The sequence below is a fragment of the Ambystoma mexicanum genome, chromosome 12 (assembly GCF_040938575.1).
Source record: "Ambystoma mexicanum isolate Mex_15411 chromosome 12, UKY_AmexF1_1, whole genome shotgun sequence".
NCBI classification, from domain to species: domain Eukaryota; kingdom Metazoa; phylum Chordata; class Amphibia; order Caudata; family Ambystomatidae; genus Ambystoma; species Ambystoma mexicanum.
The window spans coordinates 626,827,359-626,854,719 of NC_090936.1; the positions used below are offsets into that span (position 1 = coordinate 626,827,359).

A 27,361-nucleotide genomic window follows, 5' to 3' on the forward strand; every position below is an offset into this window, starting at 1 on the left:
ATTCCAGAAGTGAGAAAATACATAAGCAACATAGGAATAATTGTGACAGTAAAAGTGTATTCAATGATCCCAGAAAACATACCAGAGCAGGATGCTTAGTACAATAGTTTTAAGAGAGTGGTGGTACTACAGGAATCAAAATAAGCAGCTCCTGGGTATCCTGCATCACAGCGCGAGCAGGAACTACCCCTGGGGCACGATGAGCTAGTAACTACATTTTGAATAATATGAATTTAAGTTGAGACAACCAGTGGCTATATTAGAGGCAAGCAAGATGCAATTAAAGTCCAAAAATGTGATCTAAAATGAAGGAAATTAGAGTATCCAAACCATAATACATGTTTTTGAGAAGACTGTGGAGACTAAAAGAGTATCGAAAAACAAGTCTAAAATTTCATTTCAAACACCATCACATCTTAATTGCGTAACCCATGAAGAAAAAAACGAACAAAACTACCAAAGTTCCACTCCGATAAGTTAACAGCTGATAATACTGGATTTACCATGTCTAGAAACCAAACATTCAAAATGAATGCATCTAAAGACCCTTTGCAACCAAACAAGATGCATGTTAAATGCATAGAACTCTTGGGAGAGGGGCAAAATCAAACATTACAATAAAAGAAACTAATTCTGTGCAACGTGAATAGTAGTATACTGTAGCCAAATGGATTGCGTAATGTTAGCACCTCTAATTATCGAGTGTATACTCCTGATCCCCATAACATAGGACACAAGCATAATACAAGAGAACATTGGTAAAACAATTAAACAGCTCAAGAAATTGAGTCTGGGTAGAAACACCATCACACCTGCTAAATGATGAAGTTGTACAGATATAACAGAGTTGCCATTTATGAGAGCTAGTGTTGTCAATCCTTTAGTAGTAGAGCGATATTATGACAAAGCTGTACGATTTATCAGATCACTTTCTCCCCATTACTCAAAGTTACATTATCAGAAAGGTGTGCTGTTGCATGACAAGTACATGACCTTTGTTTGCATTGTCAATTTCTCGTTTTGTTTAGTCCTGTTACAGCGTCCCTTTGGAAATCGAAGGGTGACGTCCCTTTTCCTTTCAGCAAGTCTCAGATGTTAGTAGCAGGGCCTCATCCCCAGCCTGTTAATCAGGAATTGGTAAAGGGGAGGATGGAGTTGAAAATGGAAGATATCCATGCCATCTGTAGTTATCGCAGCTGTAGCAAGATCATGAGAGCTGATTGTTAAGAAGCAAGATCCTGGAGGCCACAGGTAAGTTGTAAACGCAAGTTCCTTAATTAAACTTCTTCAAACAGTCCACATGTATAGTAATATCTGGACAGGTATGATAGAAGCTGAACCGGAGCTCACTGGCTCCCACCACCCAGGCTACATCAACTGCATGGGCTGGAACAAACACTCATACATGAACATTCCAGTCACTCACTGAACATTCTCTCCATGACATCACTCAGTCCATGCAAGAAGGAAGGCACGATACAACAGACCTCCCTTCCTTCAATATACACAACAGGGGACACCCGCAACACTCCAAACAGCCAGGAAGACACCAAGAGCATGCAAACCTTCTTTTACCTGCAAGCAAACACATGACACCTGCCCACATCTGCTTGTGGAAATCAGAGATCTGGAAGTCCAAAATTGCGTAACAAACCAGCAACACATCTGCACCATATTGCAACATTCATGACAAACAGATATTTATGAAACCCCTTATACCAGAACGGTCACTCTTGGGTCTTAGGCCTGCCACGACTGAGCACTATCTGCCCCTCCTTGGGCTGCATGCGCACCTATTGCACAATGCATATACTAGGCAAACCAGGAACCATAGAATCCAGATCTACCAAGAAGTATAAAGCAGCAGGAACTTGTATAGTGGTTGACACATTGACCAACTACAGGGTGGTATTTCAGCAATACACTTCAATATTAATTCCTTTATGTTGCTGTGGTTGGTCAACAACAAAAACAAATGTCCAATTTTTGACAGGGCTCAGCTTAAAAGCACATTTTCTGCCCAACGCATTTTGGTTTAACAGCAATCTTTAGCCCCATCTACACCAGGATACCTCAATCCACGGTACCCATAACTCCGTACCAACCAATTCAGTGGATAGGGTGTTCCCGAATACAGGATTTAAATTCACACAGAAATCCTGCCCCAAAATGTATCCATGCAAAGCTTTCAATGCATAACGCAACATAAAATGTTGAAACTCCATAAATGTGTCAGACAACATCAGAACAAAACCTCTCGTACTCACTTCACAATAAATCAGACTTGACATGCGGGAGGCATCCCACCCCACACCAGTCATCTTAGCACACAAGTCACAACAAACACGCGCTGGATGTTGCATAATCCACTGGCAGAAGCCAACATTCCAATTAGCACATAGATGTTAAATAATCGCATCCTCAACCGTGGGATATTTGCGCAGGGTACTTTTATGATCTAGGTGAAAGATCACTTGACAATCAAGAGGTAGACAAAGTATAGAACCTTTCAGAAGTCTGAACACCCTATTAAACTTCTGTTCCTCATCACTTCCACTAAACAGTCATGAAACAGCCGCAACACGGGGTAGCCAATCGTGATTGCTCCCTCCTTTTTCTAAGCCTCAAACACTGTCCATCTAGAAAATTACAAAACCGGCATGCAATTATTCCTGGTGTCTCACACAGTGCTAGTCAAAAGACTGCAGCGACTGAGTTTTCAAATGCACTTCCATAAAAAACAATATTAGCCACGTCTGCTTCTTTCATTTTCAGGCACCCCAACCACTGCACACTATTGCGATGGGAGCGATTTTCTGGGTGGCTTGAAACCATTAAATCATCTTCACTGCCGAGACCAGTTCCACAACCATTTCCTAGAGCTATGTGGCCATGCTAATACAGCGCTCCTTGTTCTGCATGCTCTCGTTCTATTGGGACGCACAGCTCATGAGGTCCTCGATCTCTTGCATGACGATGCAAATTCTGATTAGGCTCGTGAAGACTTTGGTTCATCCATCTCATTTCTTAAACCATCGACTGTAGGGTGTCTGCTGGTCGTACTAGAGTCATCACTTAACAGTGATTTCTAAAAAGAGCCGTTTAGGAGGTTGCCACATTTAATTCAGGCAGTGAAGTGATCCCTTTAAATTAATCGACTGTCGAGCTTGATGGAGGTAATTTATATTTGCTTTCCGTTGCATCTTTGCTTGTTGCGTCTTGTGTAGATTTTCTGCACCAGGATATGGAAGCTGTAACATCGATAGCACATTGTAGGGCCAAGGAGACTCACAACATAGTCACCAGCAGGAACACACAAACAACCCTTTCCACCGGTTTATGGTCTTTCCATCAAATTTTTTGCATCGAGGGACATTTCCAACTAATTTTTAGCAACAAAAGAATTTCCATCAAATGCATTTTTTTGTTCATTTTTTGAGGTGGGGGAGGGGGGGGAGAGAACTCCCATCAACCCCGCCAGTTTATCCTTTAAAACCCACCACTACAAAAATTAACCCTTCTCCCGCAAAAACATGCATTTGATGCATATTATTTCGATGCAAATGCATTGGATGGAAAGGTATTCGATGCAAAGACCAGGTACCCTTTCCACCCTGCTCCATGGTATTCAGTACAACTCAATAAACCTAAATTTGCCATGCTGCCATGTCAGTTTGCTATGATGTGGGATATGCATTATGTTAATAGGCTTTTATACTGCTTAAAGCATCACCATAATATTACATGCATCTTGTCAAGAACAGACGTTTACTTGAATGTTGACCAATATCAAAGTCTCATCGTGCTTCTTCTCCTCTCCCCACTTTTCAGTAAAACACTTAGTGAGATTACCCTTTCTACTCCCTTCTTGGAAAAATGACTGGATTGCGATGGATGGCATCGGTAGGACAATGCTAACAGTTCTAGATTGATTCAGTTAACTGCATATCTCAAGTTATGTTACTGGGATTTATACCATGCTCCGCTGCCATTTGCATGGTCTCCAGGCGCAGTGATGGATCTGAAAAAAGGGGAGAGGGCGAAAATGCCCCATTGCTTTCCACACATTTCAACAGCAAAGCGAAGAAGCATGTGTGTCCAAAGGGGATCCTCATGCGTCTGTGGCGATAGGATACATTATGCAAGGCTGAGGTGTGCAAGCTGGTTGTAGAAGTCTATACTTGAGGTCTGCTGGGAAGGGTATGCAATATCCATGTGTGGGTGGCTTATTATGTAGGTGTCTTGTGCATTGGCATGTATAATTCATGTTTGCTTTACTATGCAATTGGCTATGTTTTTTGTGTTTTCAAGATTTAAATATATACAGGAGAGATCAAATGGCCAGACCTTAGAGAAAATGTGAAAGGTGCATTATTTCACAATGCAGAAAGCTGCCACATAGTAATGATTACCATACAGTTGTTGCACACGTTGGCTGGATGACAACATTTTACTCTCTTGCAAAGGAGAAGAGTCATTTTTACTCTTGAAATCACATTTACTCTAAAATGGGGAGTAAAATACTCCCACCTCAAAATATTATCTGGAGCACTGCCTTAGCAGCACCTTAGTTACTTTTAGAATGCGAGGGCTAGGATAGAATTTTGGACACAGGCAATCTTGGCACATGACAGGCCCCAAGTTTTTACTTGAGGCAGGGAAATACCTCCTAGGTTAGGCACAGTAATGCATTTTCCAACCCAGTTTTAATTTAGTAAAAGTATATGGAAAAAACACCCGGAGTCCTTTGTGTTCGCATCTCATTCCTGGTTTGTCAGAGTACCCATCATTGACTTGGAGCTACCACTTGAGAACTAAAAGCTAGTACATAGCGTTCCCCCATTCTAACTTCCAGATAAGATGCAAACCTATCATTCTGTCCATCTAGTTATGCCCGCTTATGCTTTAAAAGGGGGAACTAGTGGAGAGGGAGGGATTGATGGCAGCACAGTTCGAAAGTGCTCCTATTGTTGCAGAGGCCAGTGGTTGGAGCACTGGGGAAAAAAACAGGTTGTTTTAATGTGCAATGCATTTTTCGTGCATTGTTAGGACTTCTGATGCATAATTATGCTTTTATACATTTTTATGCCATGTCATGTTCTGCTACATGATATTTAAAGATGTTCTGCGCCCCACACCAACCTGCCCATAGAGGTCTCTGACTGCCCCACTTACTAACCTGTTAAATTGTATTGTGTTTTGAGGTTCGATAGCAGAATTGTCTTTTGATGTTTAACGAAAGTCCTCATTTCCTGGAGCTATTACTCCCCAATGGTATGCCAATGTTATGATACAACAGTGCAGAGGCAAGGACTCCATGCTAAATTCTATATCTAATCTCATGTTCAAATTGTTATTTATATAGCGCTTTTGGTACAACGCTGTACATAGAACATATTTATTGCAATTATCACCATACCGAAGTCGGTACTCTTATCGATCTTGAAAGGATGACAGGCCGAGTTTGCCTTGCCGGGATTCAAACCTACAACCTACATTTCACGCACAGATCATAGCAATGAGCGCTCAATCGGCTGAGCTATCTTATTGGGGAACATCCTTCTGAGGTCGGTAAACTGTATCGACTGAGGTATAATAATCACAGAGTGCCTAGATGTTTGATGAACCATGTATGAAGTGCTACATAAAGTTAAATATCTATCTGGATTATCACAGGGACAGGTTTTGCAGAGTTTGAGAATCAATGTTTTAATTGTAGTCTTGAAGATTTGAGAGGCTACAACACCTGTGATTGGTGTAATGACAACTACTCACCCTTGAGCAAAGACTATGCTGCCACTGGCCATTTATAGTAATGTACCCCATTGACTGCAAGGTTGAATGGATGTTAACTATACCGTGCATACTCATCATTTTACACACTGTTTTTATAATTAGAGTGTAAATTAAATCAGAAATGGAAAAATTATCAGCCTCCACATGATTATGCACACAGCACAAGAACTATAAAAAAAATACAATTGTGCAATACTAGTTTGCTTTTATTAGAAAATAAAAACAATCTGATATAAATGGTTAATTCTCAATTGCAACTTAGTTTTCCATTTTATCAATTATACAATCCTAAAATACTAAGAAAATTAATATGCACAGTGGGCATCAACACAGCAGAAACTGAATGGACAGAAATCATTCCCTATCACACTATGCAGTTTCTTTTTTTGAAAGGCTTCAGAGAAACACATTCTGTTTCAGAGGCTTGCAATTACATTAGATAACAATCGTTCTGGTTTCTGTCAAGTAACCTGACCTTTGCACTGCCCTCTGCTCTAAACCTGTGTGTAAATGTACAGAGGAAAATAATAAAGCTGTCATATTTACAAGATTTTCATGCATAAAAAGGCCTGTTACACACCTTATCTGAAGGCCTGTGCTAAGGGAAATGTCTCAGACTTACAAAGTGCACAAATGTTCAAGTTCAACAAAAAGGCATAAATCCAACAAAAGTTCCAAATGAATAATGTTCACAGGTCCAGGGAATCTCTCCCTTCCCCAGGTTTCTTTTCACCAAAACAAAAAGGTTCAAAGAATAACCAAGTTCTTTGTAGCTCAAGAGGATAACGCCTCTTCCTGTTGCAACCTATTCCACTGGAAATGTCTCCCTTCCCAAAGTCCTTCTCACATTCAACATAATTCCCAAAATCGTAAGGGCATGAATCTTCCTTGGGATTATCTGTTTCACACAACACCACCACGACCACCACCTGGTATACTCCCCAGCAAGGTTATTTCATATAGTTCCTTGATACAATTTGGGTGCAGGTCCCAGACTCGCAAAAAACCCTGGTATACTCTCCTGCCAGGTTCCTTTTCACATTCACTGTAGTTCACTTCACTCACTTGGCTTTGCATGGAATACTCTCCTGCCAGGACTTTCTTTCAACATTTATTTCATTTACAGTCTTTTCTGCCACACTGTTCTATTTTAAAATGTGGCTACGGGCCCCAGACCGCTTTCCATGGACTTAGATACCGTTTTCCTCACATGTGTTTTATAATGTGGCTATGGGTTCCAAACCCTCTTCCACTGACTTTTTAGGTTATAGTCAAATGTCCCAGGGGCCCTGTTCTCTTGCTCAGACCTCCCCCAGCTCTTAAACTGGGTTTCTTTCTGTACGCGGTACACCCTCCAAGGAGCATCAGCAGGCCGCTCCTTCTGAGCGGGCTCACCGGTTCCCAGCAGTGGCTTCGGGGTTCTTTGAATCTCTCGTGTATCTGCGGCTTGTTATTGGGTCTGCGGAGCGCTTTGTTCGCTCTTTGGCTTCCACCACGCCTCTGGCACCCCTTGGCAGCTTCTCCCCTCGGTGTCTCAGTTGCAGTGCTTCGACACACGAGCTTCGCCACGCAGCGTTCTCCAGCTTCCCATGACTTGGCAAGACACCTGCTTCTTCAAGTAGCTTCGACCTGCGTCCGAATCAGAACCTCCTGCACCACCAGCTGCTGTACTCCCAGTCGCTCTCCTTAGCTGTTCTTACCACAGCTGGGTAAGAAGATAAACTCCATGCTTCTTTTCCCGGCATGGTTTTACACCCTGTCGGGCCAATGGACTTCTTCCAGCAACTAGACTGCTGGTGTTGGTTCACATTAGGAGTAATCATCATTGCTCTTCCTCGTCTCAGCTCTAGTTCCTTTATTGATTTTCTGATATTGAGGAATACTGCAAGTAAGATTGTGAAGTTGCTGGAGGGGGCGATAGCAGTATGCCATTAGGGCATGAGGGATGGAAGGAACATCCCTACAAGGGAAAGGGGGTTATTGTGCCTCACCTGATGGTGTCTTGTCCTCTCATTCCCCTGAGAGTCCCCTCGTCCATGTGATCCTCCCCCATATTGCCACCCCTAGGGGCAGGATCAGGTAGCTGGTGCCGTCCCCTGGCCACATGAGGACAGGCTATCTCAAGGAAAGGAGTGATGACATCAGATTCAGCACATTACTCAGGAGCTGCTTTTAGCTCCCACTTATCCAATCTTGATTTTGATCCCTGGATACTGATCTGTGTCCCTTCTCCATAACTATGCCAGTAATAGACCTGTGTGGATTGGTCGGGGAGCAAACAATCTTTGAGTAACATATTGGAGATCGTAACATGGCATAGCAAGGCATTAAACTGACAAAAAAAATGCATAACTAAGCATTACATTATATAATTCATGAAAAAAGCATTTAAAGCAGCACTCTGACGGGTTGGCACATTATAAAACTTAAAAAATAAATAAAAATAACGTATGCCGTATTTATCTAAACATGGAGTGGTCCTTCCCGAGTTCATGGACGGGCTGTCGTGGCTTATATGCAGAAGGTGTGAACTATCCCCCACATGGGAGATTTCATTGGAGCCGAGAAGGAACCGCCTCAACCAATCGACAGCGTTTTGCACTACAAAAGATGTTTCACTCTAGATGCCCGTCCAAGTAAAGGATATGCACATTATTCCTTTACTGTTCATATTTAAAATCCAAGGAAATGTTTTACAAAATGTTGCTCGTCTGAAAAGACAGAATAACTCACTGGTGAAGATAAAAACACTCCACACAATTGTTTTTAGCCACCTTTTCCATGATGCCAAATCGTGACCCAATGTAATGTGTTGGGCAAGAGTAATTCTGGAACTCTAAGGTTTTGGTTGTAGTAGAGGTTAATGTTAAGGAAAGCATTTAGACTGGTTTCATATCATCTAAAAAGCATACTAAAAGCATTGCCTACAAAATCAAGTTACCCACATTCACACCCCATTATGGGGTTCTATTAATTCAAACATGTTGATCAATGATAAATAATACAATACATGCAATGCTCAGCAAGATGATGAAATACAAGACATTTTCACAAAGATCAGAAATGTTTCTGGTCCCGCTTAAGATAAAAAAAACATTAACATATAATCACTGGGTACTTATTGCTGTAGAACCAGCATATTACAAGCACATATAAAATAAGAAATCAATAAAAGTTGGCAAATTAACGATAACTTACCGAATATGCTTCCCAGGTTGGAATCCATTTTAATTTCAAAGACTTGCGATATGACGTAAAATGTCAATAAAAACACTGCTACAGCTACTACCCATTTTATTGCACCTAAAAAAGGTAGAATAGTTATTAGGCATTTTCTTTTACTAGAAACATTTTTGTACCAGTTAATGCGACATTATCTTCATGGTTAACATGATAATTATTCCACATTTAAATACGGAGCAGTACATTAAAAGCACAGACGTTTGTCAGGAATAATGTATTTGCTGTCCCATTTAATTACTGTTTTGTTCTTAAGCCTCTGGCTCAAATACCATTCAATCAAGCTCCTCTTATTGCCTGGACCTCTACAGAGGACTAATATTTTTTTTCAACAATATAGTTGAGCCGGTTTAAACCCTTTGTTCTATAGGAGGATAGCTCAGGCACAACCTCTCAGCTTAGGAAGAAGATGTCATGCGCATTGGTTTTTTATCCCCACTTTGGTGCTTAGAAGCTGGACGTGTCCACATTATTATGGATTCCCGTCGTGCTTCATGCTGATCAGGATTATAAAGTCAGTGCCCTCCAATTTTGTATGATTTAGGTTCATCTTTGCTGCCCACTTTCAACACTCCAACCGAGACTGGCGGGTGAGGGTGTATGTTCAGAAAGTGTTCTTGTAAGAGCCTGCCACTGTGGAGCCCTTAAAATAAATGAATGGCTCTGCAGTGGCAGGCCATTTTAAGAACTCCTTTGCTGGACGGAGTTAAAGCAATTTTGCAAGATATTTAATGTTTCCCAGAAATGATTTTGATGTTGGATCATTGCACAAAGGACAGCTCATCTCGAACATGTAGGTTTGCATCCTCCAGATTAAGGAGGGAGCTTAGTTACTTTAGGGCACAGCTCTCTCGTGGATTCAATGATTAACACCTAAAAAAGGCAAAGAGCTGTTTAGACCCTAGGATCAATATACAAATCAAGTTGGAATGGACTCCACAATCTTTTCTATATATGCCACATTGCCTCTTGAAGTTCCTATAATGCCTCCACGGAACAAAACCTACTCGGCATGAGCCTGTTTGGGAAATTCCATGCTACGATAGAAGATAACTGATTAAGATACACATAGTTCATTGGCATGAAGATCCAGTGATTTCAGAGTCTGAAATGGTTTCTACCAATAGCTGGCACTATTAACATAAGTGCCTCTTGAATGTATTTTCAACCAAGAACAACGGCGAGTGTGAAGACAAAAACTCAGATACGTACTTACATTTCAGATATAAATGAGAGTTGCTACCAAAGTGGACATCTTGGATCAAACGCACACATTAGGAATCATGTGTGGGTTCACCAGTAATAAATTCAATAGAAACATGTAATTCATATTAGCAATAAAAAAACTCATGTACATTTAAATGGTTGTCAAAAAAAGGAATAAAATGCTTGTAGCACGAATAACTGAAAACCCAAACTGACAAAAAAAAAAAACAGAAAACGTCATCTAAACATACATGTACATCGAACAAGAACACACAAACAGGAGGAAGTTCCAATATAAGCCACATGCGTCCTGTGTGAAACGGCAGTTCAAACCCATGAACCCATATGCAAAAAAAGTCCCCATAGGATGAAAGACTATCCATGAGCCTGAGAAAATTACAGTCTCTAGAACATGAAAGGTCTTCTAGATGAGACAACTAAACAAAAACAAATATTGTCATCTTCGAACATGAGCCCCAATTAGAAGGCACTTAATGAGCATGTCCTCCTTTCTAGTTTCAACATGCAGCCAAATATGGCATTGTTTTTGTCAAAAAGTCATTTTAAAAAATGTGGTTATTCAATACATTAAATAAAGTGAACATTTTGCCAGTAATAAGGTCGCCAAAAAAGCTATTTTTAAATATACAAAAGTACAAGGCTGTAACCCCTATCAATGACCCAAACCGTTAATGAAACCTCCACAATCACCCCAACTCCGCTCCTAAACCTTCCCCCAACTCTCACTGCTACCCTGAACTCTCACAGAACACTAACCCTTCAGCACACTAAATAATTTTGTCTGCCTTTTACTCAATGCAAAATCAATTGAAAAAAACTCAACTCCATCACCAGTTCGCCACAAATGACAGTCATTGTCCTAACCCAAACTCTTGCTCTAATCCTAACCTTATCCTTACCCTAACACTAAACCGAATGCTTCATTTGCTCCAACCACAATGATTATCGTAACCCCCTTATATGCCAGTATCACTAGCCTCACCAACTTCTCTGTCCCTCTCAACACTTACCCAACACATTACTCTATTAGCCCTAGCCTTAACATAAGCCTAACACTTATCCAGACCCTTAATCTACTCTAATGACTAACCAAATCCCAACCCTGCAACCACCCTGACCCCATCCTCTAACCCTCATTCTAACTAAAAGAATTACTCTAACCCTATCCTTGCCCTAAATCAAAAAATCACAACCCCACAAAACCCTCCTCAACCCTAACAAATGCCCTAGAAGCACTACATTTTGGGCTACTTTTCAGCTGTATTTTATGACTACATGCTTAGCAACTTTTTCACAAACTACATTTTTGCTGGCAACATTTTCACTGAATACCATTTTCAGTGCATGTGAGAACATTTGCTAGGTACTGTGGCAAATCTTGAAGTCTTGGACTGGTTGATGAGCTCTCTTTATGAATCGCATAGTCAACATTTTTTGCTTTTATCTTTGGGAAAAATGCTGTAAGATGCACATTTTGCACGGATTTGTAAAGGAGTGAAGATGTTGCGGAGGGGAAACATTCCCTTCTAAACTCTCCAGAGATGAAAGCTCACTAACTATGCATGCTCACAAAATGGCTCATCGATAGTCAGTTGTGCACATGGAAAATAAAGTGCGTACAAAAGCCAACCACTTCTGCAATTAAAGAAAAATAATTAGAGAACATCGCTCTCCACTATAACACCCTACATGCAAAAACGCCCTCCTTCAATTTAATATGGGCTAGAATATGATTTTAGTTCTTTTAACTCGATAAGACTGTAGCAGAAAAAATGTGTATGTAACTTTAAGACAAGGTGCTACCCCTTACTCTCTGCAAACTTCATGACATACTTAAAAAAGGGACCTGTAAAAGAATTGCAATGATTTAAAGATCGGAATGAAACATCAATAGAGGAGATTGGTATTAGTGTGGACTGGTTCCTGCAAAATGAACATTGCAATGAGAGAATGCAAAAAGAAAGCAATAACGTACAACTAGAACACCTTGAAGCTAAAAGTTAATCAGTGGAGTATCTTAAAGCACCTCCCGAAATTTCATGACTTTACATTCCAAAAATAGATTAATTCCCCCCAAATATTAGGAGGCAATTTATGTTAATCATTCTGAATAGACTGGAAACACAGCATATCATGGGTAGATGAAAAATAATCCCCCAAGAAGTTGAGAACCTGTAGACTTTTCAGCAAAAACATGAAATTGAAGCCTTAAAACGCTTGCTGATCCTGGGTGCACTTCATTTGTACAACATACACAAGGGGCTGCCAACGGATACTGATTCTTGAACTGCACGTTTTGTTTTATATTTTATTTTACACTGTACTAACTGGGGGAAAGTTGCTCTTGTCCTCTGGTCGGCAAGTCGTGCTGCTGCTGTTGTGTTTCAGAAGCTCTCGATTTTCCCTTTGCATCAGATGGAGCTTTTCCAAGTGATGTTCGTTTTTTGGGCAGCATGTTTGAGTCACTTAATGGCTTCAGCACATTTGATAAAACATCCAAGAAAGATTGAGTGTGCTCTCTTCACATGAATAAACTTAAGTAAACTATAACTTTGCCATTTCCCATATTTGGAGTGGCATAGCAAAAATAATTTCATTTTATTTTCTTTAATTTCCTTTAAAAATGTTTTAATATTCAAACTGTATACAGTAGTTTTTTGCATATAAAATGTTGCCATCCAAACAGACCACGATTTTGCCCCAGACAAAAGAGGAATCCATGCAAAATGTGGTAGACGTGGGTTAGACAGTGTGGGTTTGTATATCCGGACAAACATACACACATACATACAGCTTTATATATAAAGATTTCACATTATAAACGATTTGGATTAACATGTATATTGATGGACAGTGTAAAAGGTTGACTTTAAAGCAGAATAGGCACTTTAATTATAAATAAAATAACCCTGCTTGCATTGTGAAAGACTCAAAAGAAACCCAGAGTACTGCCTGCAAGGACATTGTGCTGTATTCAGGGATCAAAACAAGATAATCAGTACCTTCTCAAACAGATTAACACTGCTCTTCAACTCAATTACAGTAGCACTCACCAGTTATTATGCCCCTATACACTGGGGATAGATAATGTGGTTTGTGAGGCTCTCGCAACCCTTTTCTATGAAGGAGAGAGTCACAGAGAACTGAGGTGGTCCAGCCACTGCCTGGTGTGGCCCCCAGAGGTTCTCAATGGAGCCTTGCCCTCCCTCTCAAAGAAAATGTGCGCAAGTCTGTTAATGCCATCAGCCGCTGCCACTACAGCAGATTGCCATGCCCAGCAGACCATCAGATGGCGAGCAGGCATGCTTGCGTCACGCATAAAGCACTGACTCTCGAACGGAAACCAACACATGAAAATAAACACGAACACACACGTGCAAACACTCCCCTTCCCCATGTCCCCCAGGAGACCCGGAGAAACGCAATAACTTTCTTTCCAGGGGTAACTCAGCCTGTCAATCAACTGATCAACTTCTGTTATGGGAACAAAGCAGTCCACTGATTGAACACCAAACCTCTAGAAACACACTGCGGTACACCACGGCTGCTGCTAAAAGGTCTTTGAAGATGATGCAGCATGCCACAGACCCGTCCGAAACGTCGCAGCCCCACTTCAGAGCTAATGGAACCAAATAACCAATACTAAAACCAGACTTCTAAACAGACTAACAAAACGACTTAGAGTTCCCTAGGGACTAAACATTCCCATGAAGAAAACACAGTAAATTGGGGAATAACCCATAAGAAACCAGCTTAGAAACAGCAACAAGGCGTCATGGGTATAAAAGGGGCTGGTAAAGATCGCTCAGTATCTTGGACCCAGAAAAAGTAGACATACTTGCTGATGCTCCCCTCCTTCAAGGTGAGACTGCTGGAGAAAGGAGGCCTGGGAGTCACTGCTTGGAGCAAGGGGGTAACAGCCTGGGAAGACTGCAATGAGAGGTGCAGTGCTATTAAGCCCTGAAAGGCCTAGAGGAGGAAGGGTGACCATAAGGGAGCAGCCCCTCAACCTACGAACTGCAGCATTAACTCCATACACACTCCCCCCCACCATGTTCCACGAAGAACAATCAGAGCCCAACACAGCAGAAACCGGGATCAGACTATGAAGCTTGGAGCCTAGCAAATCAGAGGACAGAAGGACAGTCAAGTTACTTTTGTTACTCGTTTATTGTTTAAAGTTACTTATCCTTGTAAGGAACAAGAGTTTATAAAGTAAGCTCTGAACCACATCATGAATGTAATGATTCTCTGTTTAAAAACAACAAATGCCAATAAAAACATTTAAAAATAAAATAAGGGAGCAGCCCCTCAAGCTGTTGGGGGAACTGGGAAGCCAGATCCTAAAGTTTTCCACAAGCGACCCCTAGCAAAGGATTGAGGCTCATCGCAGGAGAATATCCCCTGCCTGAAAATGACTGAATATTGGGGGCAGACATTCCCATTCAAACCAATGTCCAGGAGAGACCCATTAAGCGTCCTGAAATCCAAAGTATAGGAGACACTGATAGTAGATCCTTAAAATCCAAGGTCCAAGAGGGACCATTGGAAAATTCTGGGAACCCCCAACGTCCAGGATGGAGTTGCTGTGAATCCAAAAGACAAAGCTCTATGAGTGGCCCGATGTGAAAACTGAGCAACACAAGTTCTAGCACAGACCTGAAGATTGACGGTGGGGAAAAGTCTAAGAGTGAATATTGCAAGGTGACGGAGACATAAGGATGAAATTATCAGAGAGGTTGAAGGAACCTCTAGTCTATGAGTAACTCCTGAAGAGGTACAGTTGTTCGTTGTGTTTGCTTTAGGGTTGGTCAGTCCTTGTAACATTTTGTGTTGAAGTGTAGAGTAACCTGGAGGCTGAGAATTCCCAAGACTAGAGTTGAAGATTTTCTATTGGCTACATAGTCTGAACATTCTTTTGTGACATAGGGCGTCCCAATGAGGGACAACAACAAGTATAGGAGTTGGAACTTTTGATTGGAATTTGATCTTCAAAAAGGTATCGGGCATTTGAAGTATATTCCACTTTTTGCTGTCCAATCCAGACACGTTTTACTACAGATATTCCCTCATTTGTAAATTTCTCCAGAGAACCTATAGGCGCTCGCCCAACCCAAATCTCATGAATCCAGACAAAAGACCAGTTAGGTCACATCTTAAGCGTGACATGTCATTGCCTCGAAATATAGGAGCAGGAGATCTGATGATTACAATCCTTTCCAAATTCCATGCCCCTCTAATCTTAAAGCGAGTTGAGGCAGTATATGCACAGGTGTTTAACTGAAGAAACATGTACCTTTCAACGGTTTCTTCACACCTACCAATGTTTTGTAGAATTCAAAACCTCAAATACCACGCCTAGTTCAGAGGGTGGCCGTTCAAATACCACCGACCATCATTGCATGCAGAGTACCAAGAAGTAGGCTGGACAGGTACTTAAGCTTGCAGCTTAAAGGGAATACAGGGTAAATTAAAGCCTTAAACAGTGTTAAAACATGTTTTGCCCTGGTTTTACAGTTAAAATGTTTGCAAAATGTTTTCAAATTTGGCAGGTACAATGAAGAGCATGAGGAGCACATGAGATCCACATGTTACCCTCCGTTTGGGTCAGGGTCCAGAGCAAAAGGTAGGATGTTGGGAGCCAATTACCCTAGACATCTGAAACCCTGAGAATGTTCTTAGAAGAGGCAGCTGCCACTTACAGAACTCACATTGCTAAAAAGATCAGTAGGAGAGGTGGTGAGTTTAATGGACAAAATGACAGGAGGCAATACAATCTGATAAAATATTCCTATACATAACCGAAAGGGCAGCAAAGAACACCAGCAGCCTCATTGTGCTTGGTATTGAGCCTGTATCATCCATTACGGCCTCACCAGCTCCCGGCACTAATTTTTAGTTGAGAAGAAAAGGATTCCTTCTAATATGACCCACCAAAATATTCCCCTGGAAAAAACTAAGCTTACGATCTATGAGCCCTTTAAGAGTGTTCCTTGTCACAGACTGCAGTGTTCTAGATCGGCTTGACTGTAATATCACTCCAGCCCAGACACTTTGGTTTTCCCTTTCAGACATGTTGGACTTTTAGATGCCTTAAGAGCTCCCACGTTTCCCTGCTTTAACCTTCTAGTTTACCCCAGCATGACCCACAGCCAGGTCCCTATTTGGTGAATTACAAACAACTGCTCAACATTAATTTTACAATATTTAAATCACACCAACAATGCACTTAACTAATCACCATCTCCCGTGCCTTTTTGAGACCTCCACCTTCATCATTTTCATTACACCTCGCTCCATAAACATAATCCTAGCTGGGACATCACTCCATCATCCATTTGAGAAGCCCATATTTATGCCACCTAGACCATCATCCCTCCGAAGTCACAGGGATCTGTCAAGACATGGAGGTCAACAGCGTACCAAGAACTCTGGTGGACAAGATCTACATCGCACATGCTGTACAAATGCTCAACTTCATCACAGACACTCACTCATTATCCAAATCTGGCCCATAAACACCAACATGCGAGATTGCAGGCATGCTCACAGTAAACCGAGAAAAGGGTAGAGGTGGTAATCTTTTACTCAGTGACAAGATTTGTGCAAAAGAAATCATTAACCAAAATTCCTCTCTCATTTGCACCTCAGTTTACTACCCTCAAATAACCATCTACTTCTCGCATAAAACCTCAACATTATACAGTATGTTCTCTCCATTTAAATGAGGCTCTTCTCATTAGGATATATGCCTCTGGGCCAATAATCCCTCGAAAACATATGCCCAGGGAAACTAGTATCTAGACACAATAGGGTCTCAATTTATAGGGCATCATATTCACTCAGGGGGGCTGCTGTATGGACCTCCCATTTACTTAAGTACCGATGCTAACCTTAAAGTACACACAGATAACGTGGACTGAACACCGGCAAGTGAATTTCAACATTAAAGTGACAGTCTTCCATTCCCCCAGTCAAGAGAATCATACATAAAATAAATTCAAAACACTTTTATAAAATCACTCCAGTCTAGACAGCCCCGTGAACTGGCCACCTACATGTAGATCTATGCCCACAAATAATGTCCCATCACCAGTGCCATTAATAAGGTAGCACATTTAAAACAGAACTGCTATACTGATGTTTAACGAAACATCAATATATAACCAAAAAAGCGATGGGTGGAAGGTTTGAACAAATCTGAACCAGTGGCACTGCTCTGGGCAACCTTCCACACCAGTTTTTTTTTTAACCCCATCTGCACCATTGCAAAAGGGGCCCAGCCATATGCAAATCAGTCCGGTACTGCCACCAATGGGAGCAGCCCTGCCCAAACTGCTAGGCCAGGTCCCCTCTGCACGGAAACACAAGCAAACCCAGAAACATGTCTGGGGATACTTGTGGTTTCGTGCAGAAGGGATGTGTCCAACCAGTTCGGGCTGGACTGTCCCTTTTGGGGTGGGAGCAAGCCTGATTCCCCTTGTGTAATGGGTTAGCAGGCGAAGAAAGATGGTCTGGCGGGTAGCCCAGAGCAATTCCAGAGGTTAAAATGTATTCTTAACCTTCCAGCCATCACCTCTTGTTTTGCTAATGAGGAATTTGAGGAAAGCTCAAAAAATACCACAGAATATGTAAGATACACAGCAGTGGACAGAAAGTAGTCCAGCGTAAGGGAAGAAAGGCCAACTTCTAGATAAGCATTGCCAAATCAGAAAATTCCATCAGAGATCTGCCCATGGGAACATGATGAAACAAGAAGCAAACAACTCCTGCCCTGTTGCAACTTATTTGTGAGAACTTGAGTACCCTTTTCAATAGCAAGACTTCAACCACCAACTAAAACCACACAGCGCCAGTATTACCCATATTAAAATAAGTGGGAGATCAAACCCCTTGACCACTACCTATTGTCCATTATGGACCAGAAACAACTACAGAAACTTTGAAGATCCAATATTTCATAAAGGCGGACTCCCACATTTGCAATTCTAGTGCCGTCAGAGATTGCCATTTCTAGCCTCCAGAGTGACCTGGCTCATCACCACCTCCCTAGAAACAGGCCAAGGCTAAATGGAACATAAGCACACATTCATCACACCATTAATAAATCAAATGAATTTTGAGAACCATGGCAAATTCCTGGCCAACATCTGGCATGCCTTGCATGGTCAAGGCTCTTGAAATGGTACGGACCATCAAAATCACATGGGATCAATCAGTATAGACTATGAAAAGCAGTGAGTCTTCTGACAATGGTATGTTCAAAAACGATGCGACTGGAATTTAGAAAGACATGCATACTGGCAGAAACCGGCCACACGAGAGCAGTAATTTCTGGATCTATCTGGAATATTGAATATCACTGGCGACTGTGTACTGCTTAAAGGCCTTGTGAGATTCTCAGGAATTGGATAGCCCTATCCTGGTTGCAACACCACCTAGAGAACTGCACCCATCAAGTTAAAATGGAACCCTGATCTCTAGAATCAGTAGTGCCCCCCGTTTTGGTTCCACTGGGATCCTCCCAATATCTACATAGCCCCCACATGAGATAACCAAAACTTTCGGATCCCATGTATGCAATGGCACCCTTATTAATCTTAACCTTCAAGTCTAGGGATCATCATCAAGTTTTGTACCTCTAGATTCGTGTAGAACAGTGCCTGCACCAACTACCAAAATAGTTCACTAGCCACTCCTCAACTTTAGGCATTCGGAAGAACTCCTTTCCCTTCAACCCGACCAGTCTCTAGAATCTAACCCCCAATTAAGTACTTAAGAAACAAAATCTAGGAGGTGCTCTTCAATACACTTTTTAATGCAGAGCTAAACAAAATCACTAAATGAATTACATCACACAACCCTCTCAAATGCAGCTTAACCACAAAATATCCCAATGTCGGGGGATGGCAACATCAAGACTGGACTACTGTAATTCCTCAGTTACTGGACTCCAAGCAAAGCTTCTAGTCACAGTCCATGGAGACCAAACTTATACAGCAAGGGTCAGCGTTGGTCCATCATGCCTGCGCTGATCAAGGAAACAAACACCTTATGCATAGTTCACATAATACACGGCTCTACTCTAGGCTGCCTCCAAGATCTTTTGGCCCCATTTCCCAGCAATACACGAGATATGCCTCCAACAATCCATTTACTAGCCGCAAAAACCAATACACAGGATTGGGTGGTAGTGACCTCCTCCAGGCCTAGGGCTCGAAGGTTTGGAAATCCCTCCCGCCTTATCTAAGGCTTAAGATGGACTTCCTGAAATGTCATATGAAGAAAGACGGATTTTAAACTGCTTATACTTAAATTAAACATTTCCCCACGGTACATCAGACTATACTTAAATTGGCTATAGGAGTAGGCAGGGGTGTGCAAAGTTTAAACAAAATTGCATATTTTCACAGGATGCAGGTCAGCTAGAAGAAAGGCATCTTGAAAAATAATGTAGTGTACATATTGTGGTGCTCTACCATGTGTCGATCATTTTGGGAAGAAACCTTTTACGATCACTAGGAAATGTGTGAGAATGGACATTCCCACTGTCAATAGCTCTGCTTAAGTTACAGATAAAGATCATGTAAACCCAATCCTTCAAAATATTGATTCACACACTCACTCTTTATAATGTGAAGGCTAATATGAATTGACTAGAAAAGTTACTAGACAGCAACACATGCTATGTTAAGCAGAGACGTGCTTTTCATGTCCATTCATCTACCAGAGATGCAGGAGTCCATCTATGATCATGAGAGAGAACTTGCAGGACTGCGAGAGGAAAAAAAGATTGGAAGAGAGAGGAGGGGGAATTGGTCAGCAAAAGAGATGCTGAGAGGGCAGAGAAATTCTGTGACGGAAGAGCAAAGAATCCTGGAGGGAAAAGCTGGCTGATGATCGACTGAGCCAGTGACCAGCAGCGAGATCGAACACAGAATCTTCCACTGCTGTTTCCGTGGAAAGAGAATGTGTGAGGGGCAGAGGAGAAATGCCAACTGTGGTAGCAATCCAAGCCTTGCCAAGAAAGTCCAGAAGGAGGAGGAAGCCCCGATCAAGTTGAGGCAGAGAAGCAGGTGACAGATGTACAGAACCATCCCTTGGCTCACAAGCTACCTTTGGAAACTTAAATACTCAATGACACAACCGGATTAACACAATCTACATAGTCAACAAAGAGTGTGAATACAATGCTACAAAATGTCGATTCTGAATAAAGTGGTTTAAAAAAACAACAGCCCCACATATTTGTTCATTTATTCCTAAATGGAGAAAAGATCTGAACTGCTCTCGAAACCAGTTTTTGACAGGCATTTTATTCATAGTCTTCTACAAGTAATATAATGCAGAAAAAACAGAAGGTAATATCACCCATCAGCATCTTGTCTTCAAAGACCGTATGAACCAATCAAATTGTGTCTGCTCTACATCTACCAGGAATAAACAATTCACCAAGCTCGCAAACCAGATAACATTGCTGATTCCAACTCCCCAGCTGTCCTCATCCGGCTGGATCTCTCCTCTACCTTTGACACAGTCAACTACTACATCCTCATACAAAGGCTCCATGCCACCCTTGGTATCTCAGAACGGGCACTTGACTGGCTAACCTCCGTCCAAACCTTACTGCTCCTCCCAAGTCATCCGGGGCACCTTCTCTTCTCCAAATTCCTTCTCCTCGTGTGGCGTCACCCAGGGCTCTATCCTCTCTCCCTGGCTCTTTAACATCTACCTTACTCAGCTAGCACTCATCTCCTCCTTCTCCCCCAACTTCCAGTGTTATGCAGACGACACACAACTCTTTTTCAAACTTCCTGCTGACCCTCTTGCACCTCCCTTCATCCCCGACTGCCTGCCATCTAGGGCTGGTGCTCTTCCGATGAGCTCTGTCTCAATTCCAGCAAAACTGAGATCCTTCCCATTGGGATCCCTGCTCCCACCTTCTTCTCTTCTCTCTGTATACTTGTGTATAGGTGTGTTATAAATGTCATATCATGTTATATCTGGCCTTCCTTCATGGGCTCACCGCGTTCTCCTTATGAAGCCAGAAACCTTGCAGTCCTCTTCGACTCCCTCTCTCTCTCTCTCTCTCTCTCTCTCTCTCTCTCTCTCTCTCTCTCTCTCTCTCTCTCTCTCTCTCTCTCTCTCTCTCTCTCTCTCTCTCTCTCTCTCTCTCTCTCTCCTCCCTTACACTCAGGCCATTGCCCATAAGTCCCACTTTCAGCTGTTCCATCTCAAAGGAATTCTACCTTTCCTCTCCTTCCCCCAGAAGCTCAATGTTACCCAAGCCGTGGTCCTCTCAGCTTGACTATTGCAATAACCTCCTTCTGAATCTACCTTCTTCCACTCTGCGACCGCTCCAGCTAATCCAGAATAGGGCAGCAAGGCTCATCTGTGGCCTCAAGACCAGGAACAGCATCTCTCCTGCCCTAAAAAGTATTCAATGGCTTCCGGTTCCTTCACAGATTAAATTCAAATCCCTCTGTATCATCCACAAGGCTGTCTGAGGCTGGGGAACACACTATCTGCAACTCTCTCTTTCTAGATATTCTACCCCTAGACCTCTGCGTTCCTCTGCCACCAACTGTGTGTAAAATGTTTCGCTTAACAGAGGCCAGGAGGTCAATCGCTTTCCTCAGCTAGCTCCCTTCTATGGAACAGCCTCACCCTCCCTCTGCATCTTGAGCAGGATTTTCTTAAATTCCGGATCTTCTCAATACTTTCCTCTTTACCTCCGCCTCAACCCTTCTCCACTGCCAATTTCACAGTTGCTTCGATTGGTGTCCCGAGCCTTTATGCATCCTTGGGGCCCTGACCTCCCACCGAATCGCCCCAGTATCGGTCTATCCTCAGCACCACCTCCGTCCTGGAGGCTTGCACTTAATCTGTTGCTCACCCACGAGCACAGCACTCCAGCACTTACCCCCACCGACGACCGCCATTCCGCACTTGCACATTCACATTACTCACAAGTCATAGTACGTGTCCTTTTTTCCCCTTCACTGTATTTAATATCTCTATGTATTTAATGTGCCTCTTTCCCATGTCCCCTCCCTGATGCCCTGTGGGCGCTTTGAAACAATTACTTACTGTATAAGCGCCTAACAAGTGAACAATAAATACAATAAAGGGCATCTACTAGCTTCAAATCTTAAATATGGTATGTTCAATCTTGCGCTCAAGCTGTTCTTTCAGCTGTTTTACTTTGCAGTGTGCATTTTCCAGTCAGCATACTTCAAATTTGGGTCTAGTTACAGTGATGTCATATCTTCCACATCAGCAACAGAGTGTGCGACGTGTCTTCTCTTTAGAGACGGCAGACAAACAGTTTCAGCCAATGCTAGGTTTCCACCACAGAGTAATTACAAAATACATGAGCATATTTAATAAAGGATTAGGGTGTCATTCTTAACACTTGGCTCAGCCAAGCAGAAAGTGTTGAAATAGGAGGGGCCGCTAGTGAGGTGGAAGAATAGTCTCATTCCACTGCCCACGGTTACAACAGACTAGAATAGCCAGAATCCACTATAACAAGTTAGCAGAGAAAGTCGGGATTCTTTAAAGTGCATTTAAGACATAATGAGCCATATTCCATTATGCCCTCAAGACTATTCTGCACTACAAGGCATTATACCAAGTGATGAATCACTGCTCCCTCTATGCATGCTGCCCCCCTGTCCCCAGGCAGAGGAGCCAGATTGGTGTCTGAGGGAACAGCAATGCTATATTCTTATCACACTCACTGGCACTACCAAGTAGCTACCTGAATGAGTGGAGTTGAGAATCCCTTCACTCGCCAGCCACCCCACTACATTCTTCTACAGAATACTGTGACAAATCTAGGTAATTCGCCCCTTCTCCCAAGGGGGGAACCACCACTTTGAGTCTAGGGAGGTGACGCTGCTAAGCAAGACACTCCCTATGGGTTAGGGAAAGCGGGACCTCACTGGAAGGGACTCCCCTCTGGGGGACAAGGACTCAAATTCCTTTAAGGAACTTCAAAGAACAAGGTCTGCCTGTATGGAAAAAGAAGAAACTAATGGTACAACTACATGGCCTGCAACCAAGACTCGTGCACGTAAAGATCAAGAATCATGAATGGAGAGGACAGAACCCTATGCAGATGCAAGCCTCTAGCGTAAGGATGTCCTCGAGGAGCGCAGGTGCGCTAGATCGCGGAGCCTGCAGTAGCGTGGTGAGAAGCGAGGAAGCAGAGACGCCAGAAAGCAAAACAAAAAACAGATGGGATTAGAGTCTTCCTTGGTGGCGCAACCAGGGTGCACATGTGGTGGGTCTGGGACCCGAGAAACAGCATCAAGACCAGAAGGGAAAAAGAGGGAAGAGTCCCTCATTCTGTATATGAGAATCCAGGAGCCTGCAATGCCAGGCAGCATTTGAAAAGCAGATGCTTATGGGCCACAAAAGCAGAGAATGGAGGTGAACAGAAACAGCCCTGCTGGGACGCCACGCAACTGGGGTATGCCCAGAGATCAATGTTAAAGGATACTTGTACCGCGCACTATCAGCACTGGAGTGGTGCTCTGGCGACTCTGAAAATAAAGGGAGGGTTGGGGTGCAAGTTAGTGGGAATAAGCTGGAAAAGTGCAAGAAAGCAGTGACGTGGTGATGGCGGCCTCAATCCAGTGGGTCCGCTGGCTGGGCTTGGGGTGTTTTACAGTCAGTAGTCGTTGTGTGCTGTTGTGCGAGTCTATGTGTGGTTTGTTTTGTTGTTGCAGTGTAGTGAAGTTTGTGTGGGGTGTTGTGTTGTAGGCTTGTGGTTGTGTTTGGTTGGAGTTTGAGAGGTCTATGCAGAGGGGAGAAATTGTTAGTGGATTGGTTAATTGGCATTGCTGTCCTGGAGTGAGGCACTGAATTTCCATATTCTCTCCAGGTGGGGTGTGGGAGCATCACTGTGTCTCTGTCCTGACCTGGACCGTCCGATACTCACAGTCCCTTTCACACATGGCATACACTCACATTCATAACCTTACCCAAGTTCGGCATCAGCCTCCTACGTGACACCTGTCTGTATGCAGGGCAGGCATGTGTTTGTGCGTTTCTTCAGATCTGGCCCAGAGAGCATTCCCAATTCAGTCGGTGCGATGGATCAACTAGCTAAGGCTACTACATCAATAAGTGGCGGGTGGTAAGCCTGCAAAAATAACTGAATAAGATGATGAAGGCCATCACTCCCAGCCAAATGGAAACGTGGCATATGCCAACGCTTGCAATTACGTCCAGGGGCGGCACCTGCCTTCATTCACAACTCCATACGGTCAATGCCCATGTCAATGTCCACAACTTAATTCAAGTGAGGCAAGCGCTAACATTCACACAACTCTACAGAAGTATGCTACCTGGTAGCAATTATGGGGTGGGTGAGGTTGTTGGCTGGAGTTGGCTAAGGATGCCGATTCTGTCCTCATGGGTGTTGCTTGTGTCCTATTCGACTTAGCATCGTCTCTCTTGTTGTAGTAAGAGTTTCTCTGGTCGGTTCTGGGTGTTGCGAGTGTCATCCTAAATGTAGTCATCCTTTTCTTTGCGTTTCCTGTTCGGTTATTTCGTTTTTCAGTTTCAATCTGTGGTGTTGAAGAGCCAGGTTGCATAAAGTATGAGGGTTGCCCAGAGTGGAGGGAGGCGAGCAGATCCTCACAAGCAGAAAGGGAGAGAGAAAGGGTTACGGCAGCCTGAGAAAACTGAGGGTGATAGAAATATTGAACCCAACAACTGGGCGGCCCAAGAGGGATAAGAGACATTTGGGAAACCCCAAAGAGAAAGGAATTCTGAGGATTCAACCAAGATAAACCCAAAGAGACATTTTGTAAATCCAAAGGAAATTGGGGGTGGTTGGGGCATGGGGTCAAACAAGTGGATCAAATCAAACAGGGAGGGAAGAGAAAGTGACTGTGGGAAAAGGATAAGGAAATAATTCCAAATGTTAACTTAGAGATTTTTTAACTTTTCCTGAAGAGTTGAACAGGAAAGAGGAAAAGCCTTTTATTCTTAACTGTGCCTTCCCTGAAGTTTAAAGATGCACACTGACATGTTGTGATCTTTTGAAATTTGTATTAAGACAGCTTCTTTCATTACAATCACTTTCGAAATAGTAAAAATTTGCTTAAAAAAAATATTTTAATGCACTTTGCATCCTATAGTTGCTGAGCCTACACGTGTTTCGAGCTTTGCTCTTCTTCAGGGCTCTTGTACAGTAATTTGAACCGTTTTGATCAGTCAGTTACATACATCAGTGCAACTTAATGTCAAATAATATATTGATTCCCAAAAGCCCAATAGAAATTAAACAAAGCGTGAGTTATTAAATCCATTGTAAGCATGAATTAGTAATTGACCCTACTATCAAATTGCAGGCAAACTCATAAATGGAGAATTATATCATGAAAGTTATAAACACCAAGCGCACACACACAAAAACTGAAAAACAAGAAATTAATTAATGGATCAGAGTTATTGCTCCATAATCATTAAGTCACCCTGGTTAGGTTAGTGATTTAGAAGAGTATAAGGCATTAGTAGAAATGGATTCATTTAGGGTAAAAAAAAAAAAATTAAATACAAGATTTGATCTTTCGCTGAATTACTATCCTGACACGCTCACAATATTGTGGGATCGCTATTGGATTGCGTGCGCTATTTGCCACTCTAGAGTCCTAAATGAAAAAGTCGGCAGCAAGGTATATCCTGCCCTCAAGCTTCCCACAAAGCTTGTATCCAGTAAACAAAAAAAGTATATCGTGGTTCGGGCGGATCTCTTGCGCTCAAACCATACACTTTTACTTTTAGTTACAGAAATTATTCTTTTACAAGTCCAACATTCTTATCCATAGATTCTTTCCAAATCAATGCAAAGAGTCAATTGGCATAATATATCTAAAAAATGAGTGGTTTTAATTCTTCATGCAAACACACAGCCGACACGTGTTTCGACCTCTGTTCATTCTCAAGGCTGTACAGATTTCACTTTCATCAAGTATATAGATTTTATATAAGTTTTTTTAAAAACCATACCATACAGTGTCACATGTCAGGTCAGGATGATGGGAAAATCACGCCATGTTCAAGCAATTAAATTCCAGTTTCAAAGAAAAAACAAATTGAAACCATAAATTAGTGTCAGTCCAAAACTCTTTGATCCATAAGAATAAACAGTTTTTCTATATTCTACAAATAGTACTTCCTGATATATGTAGCACAAAATTTATCAGAGTCAATGTGTGGTCAAATAACAGTCATATAAAAATTAGTTGCCGCTATATTTGAGTTTAAAGCCCACACACCTTGTGAACCAATTACACCACACCCGGAATGTGCATTGTCAATTAAAAATTATGAGAGTTAAAAAATCTTATTGATACTCTATTAGACAGAAGGTTAAAGAATTTTGTGGGATTTATGCTTACCCCATATATACTTCCAATATCTTTTTGATTTTGGTTCTCAATGTCCGGCAATTTCATTTGAGCATTTGTTTCAATCCTATATAGAAAAACCCTAATTTGTTATATATTGTTATGAAGAGTATCTGGTGTCCCATAAATTGAAAACTTGAATGATTGAAAAGCTCACCCACCTGTAGGGGTGATTATATTGAATCAGAAAAGGGTGAGTATTGTAAATTCCCGTAATCCTAAAATTTGTTGGCTTTTAAGCTCCAAAATTCAAGAAACACCTACAAAATAATTATCTCAATTTAGTAAAATCGTTTATGAATTATGTCCATCATTGATTATATATAGCATGTTCTTCTTTTACTAGTAATTAAGATTCCCCCATCTCTCTCAGCCCTTTTTTGTTAAATCCAATTAAAACAGACCTTTTTTCCTTTTTTAAAATTCCCAATTAATGGATGGAGACACAATAAGCTAGCACTGTCCCTTGGAGTTTAAATATGGGTTTGCACTCACCATTTAATGGGCTAAATCCCAGGTTCCAATCTAAAAAATGCTCCAAAAGGGGAGTCACACGAGATTATGCTTCCTTTTAAAAGCGCCAGAAAAGACCGAAATTACGGCCCACATCGCGGTGACGTCACGCGTATGCATACGTGATGACGTCACACGCGCATCCATTGTAAACAAAA

The 27,361-nt window shown here is 42.1% G+C and overlaps 1 protein-coding gene across 3 annotated transcripts in view; it reads right to left on the reverse strand.

Annotated features, from left to right (window-relative positions):
• Positions 1-27,361, reverse strand: part of FAM3C (FAM3 metabolism regulating signaling molecule C) — a 655,720-nt gene that overhangs the window by 429,761 nt on the left and 198,598 nt on the right. For all 3 annotated transcript variants that reach the window (XM_069629081.1, XM_069629083.1, XM_069629082.1), the window contains exon 3: positions 8,995-9,099. In XM_069629081.1, coding sequence (XP_069485182.1) covers positions 8,995-9,099 — 105 coding nt within the window. The remainder of the gene's footprint in view (positions 1-8,994; positions 9,100-27,361) is intronic.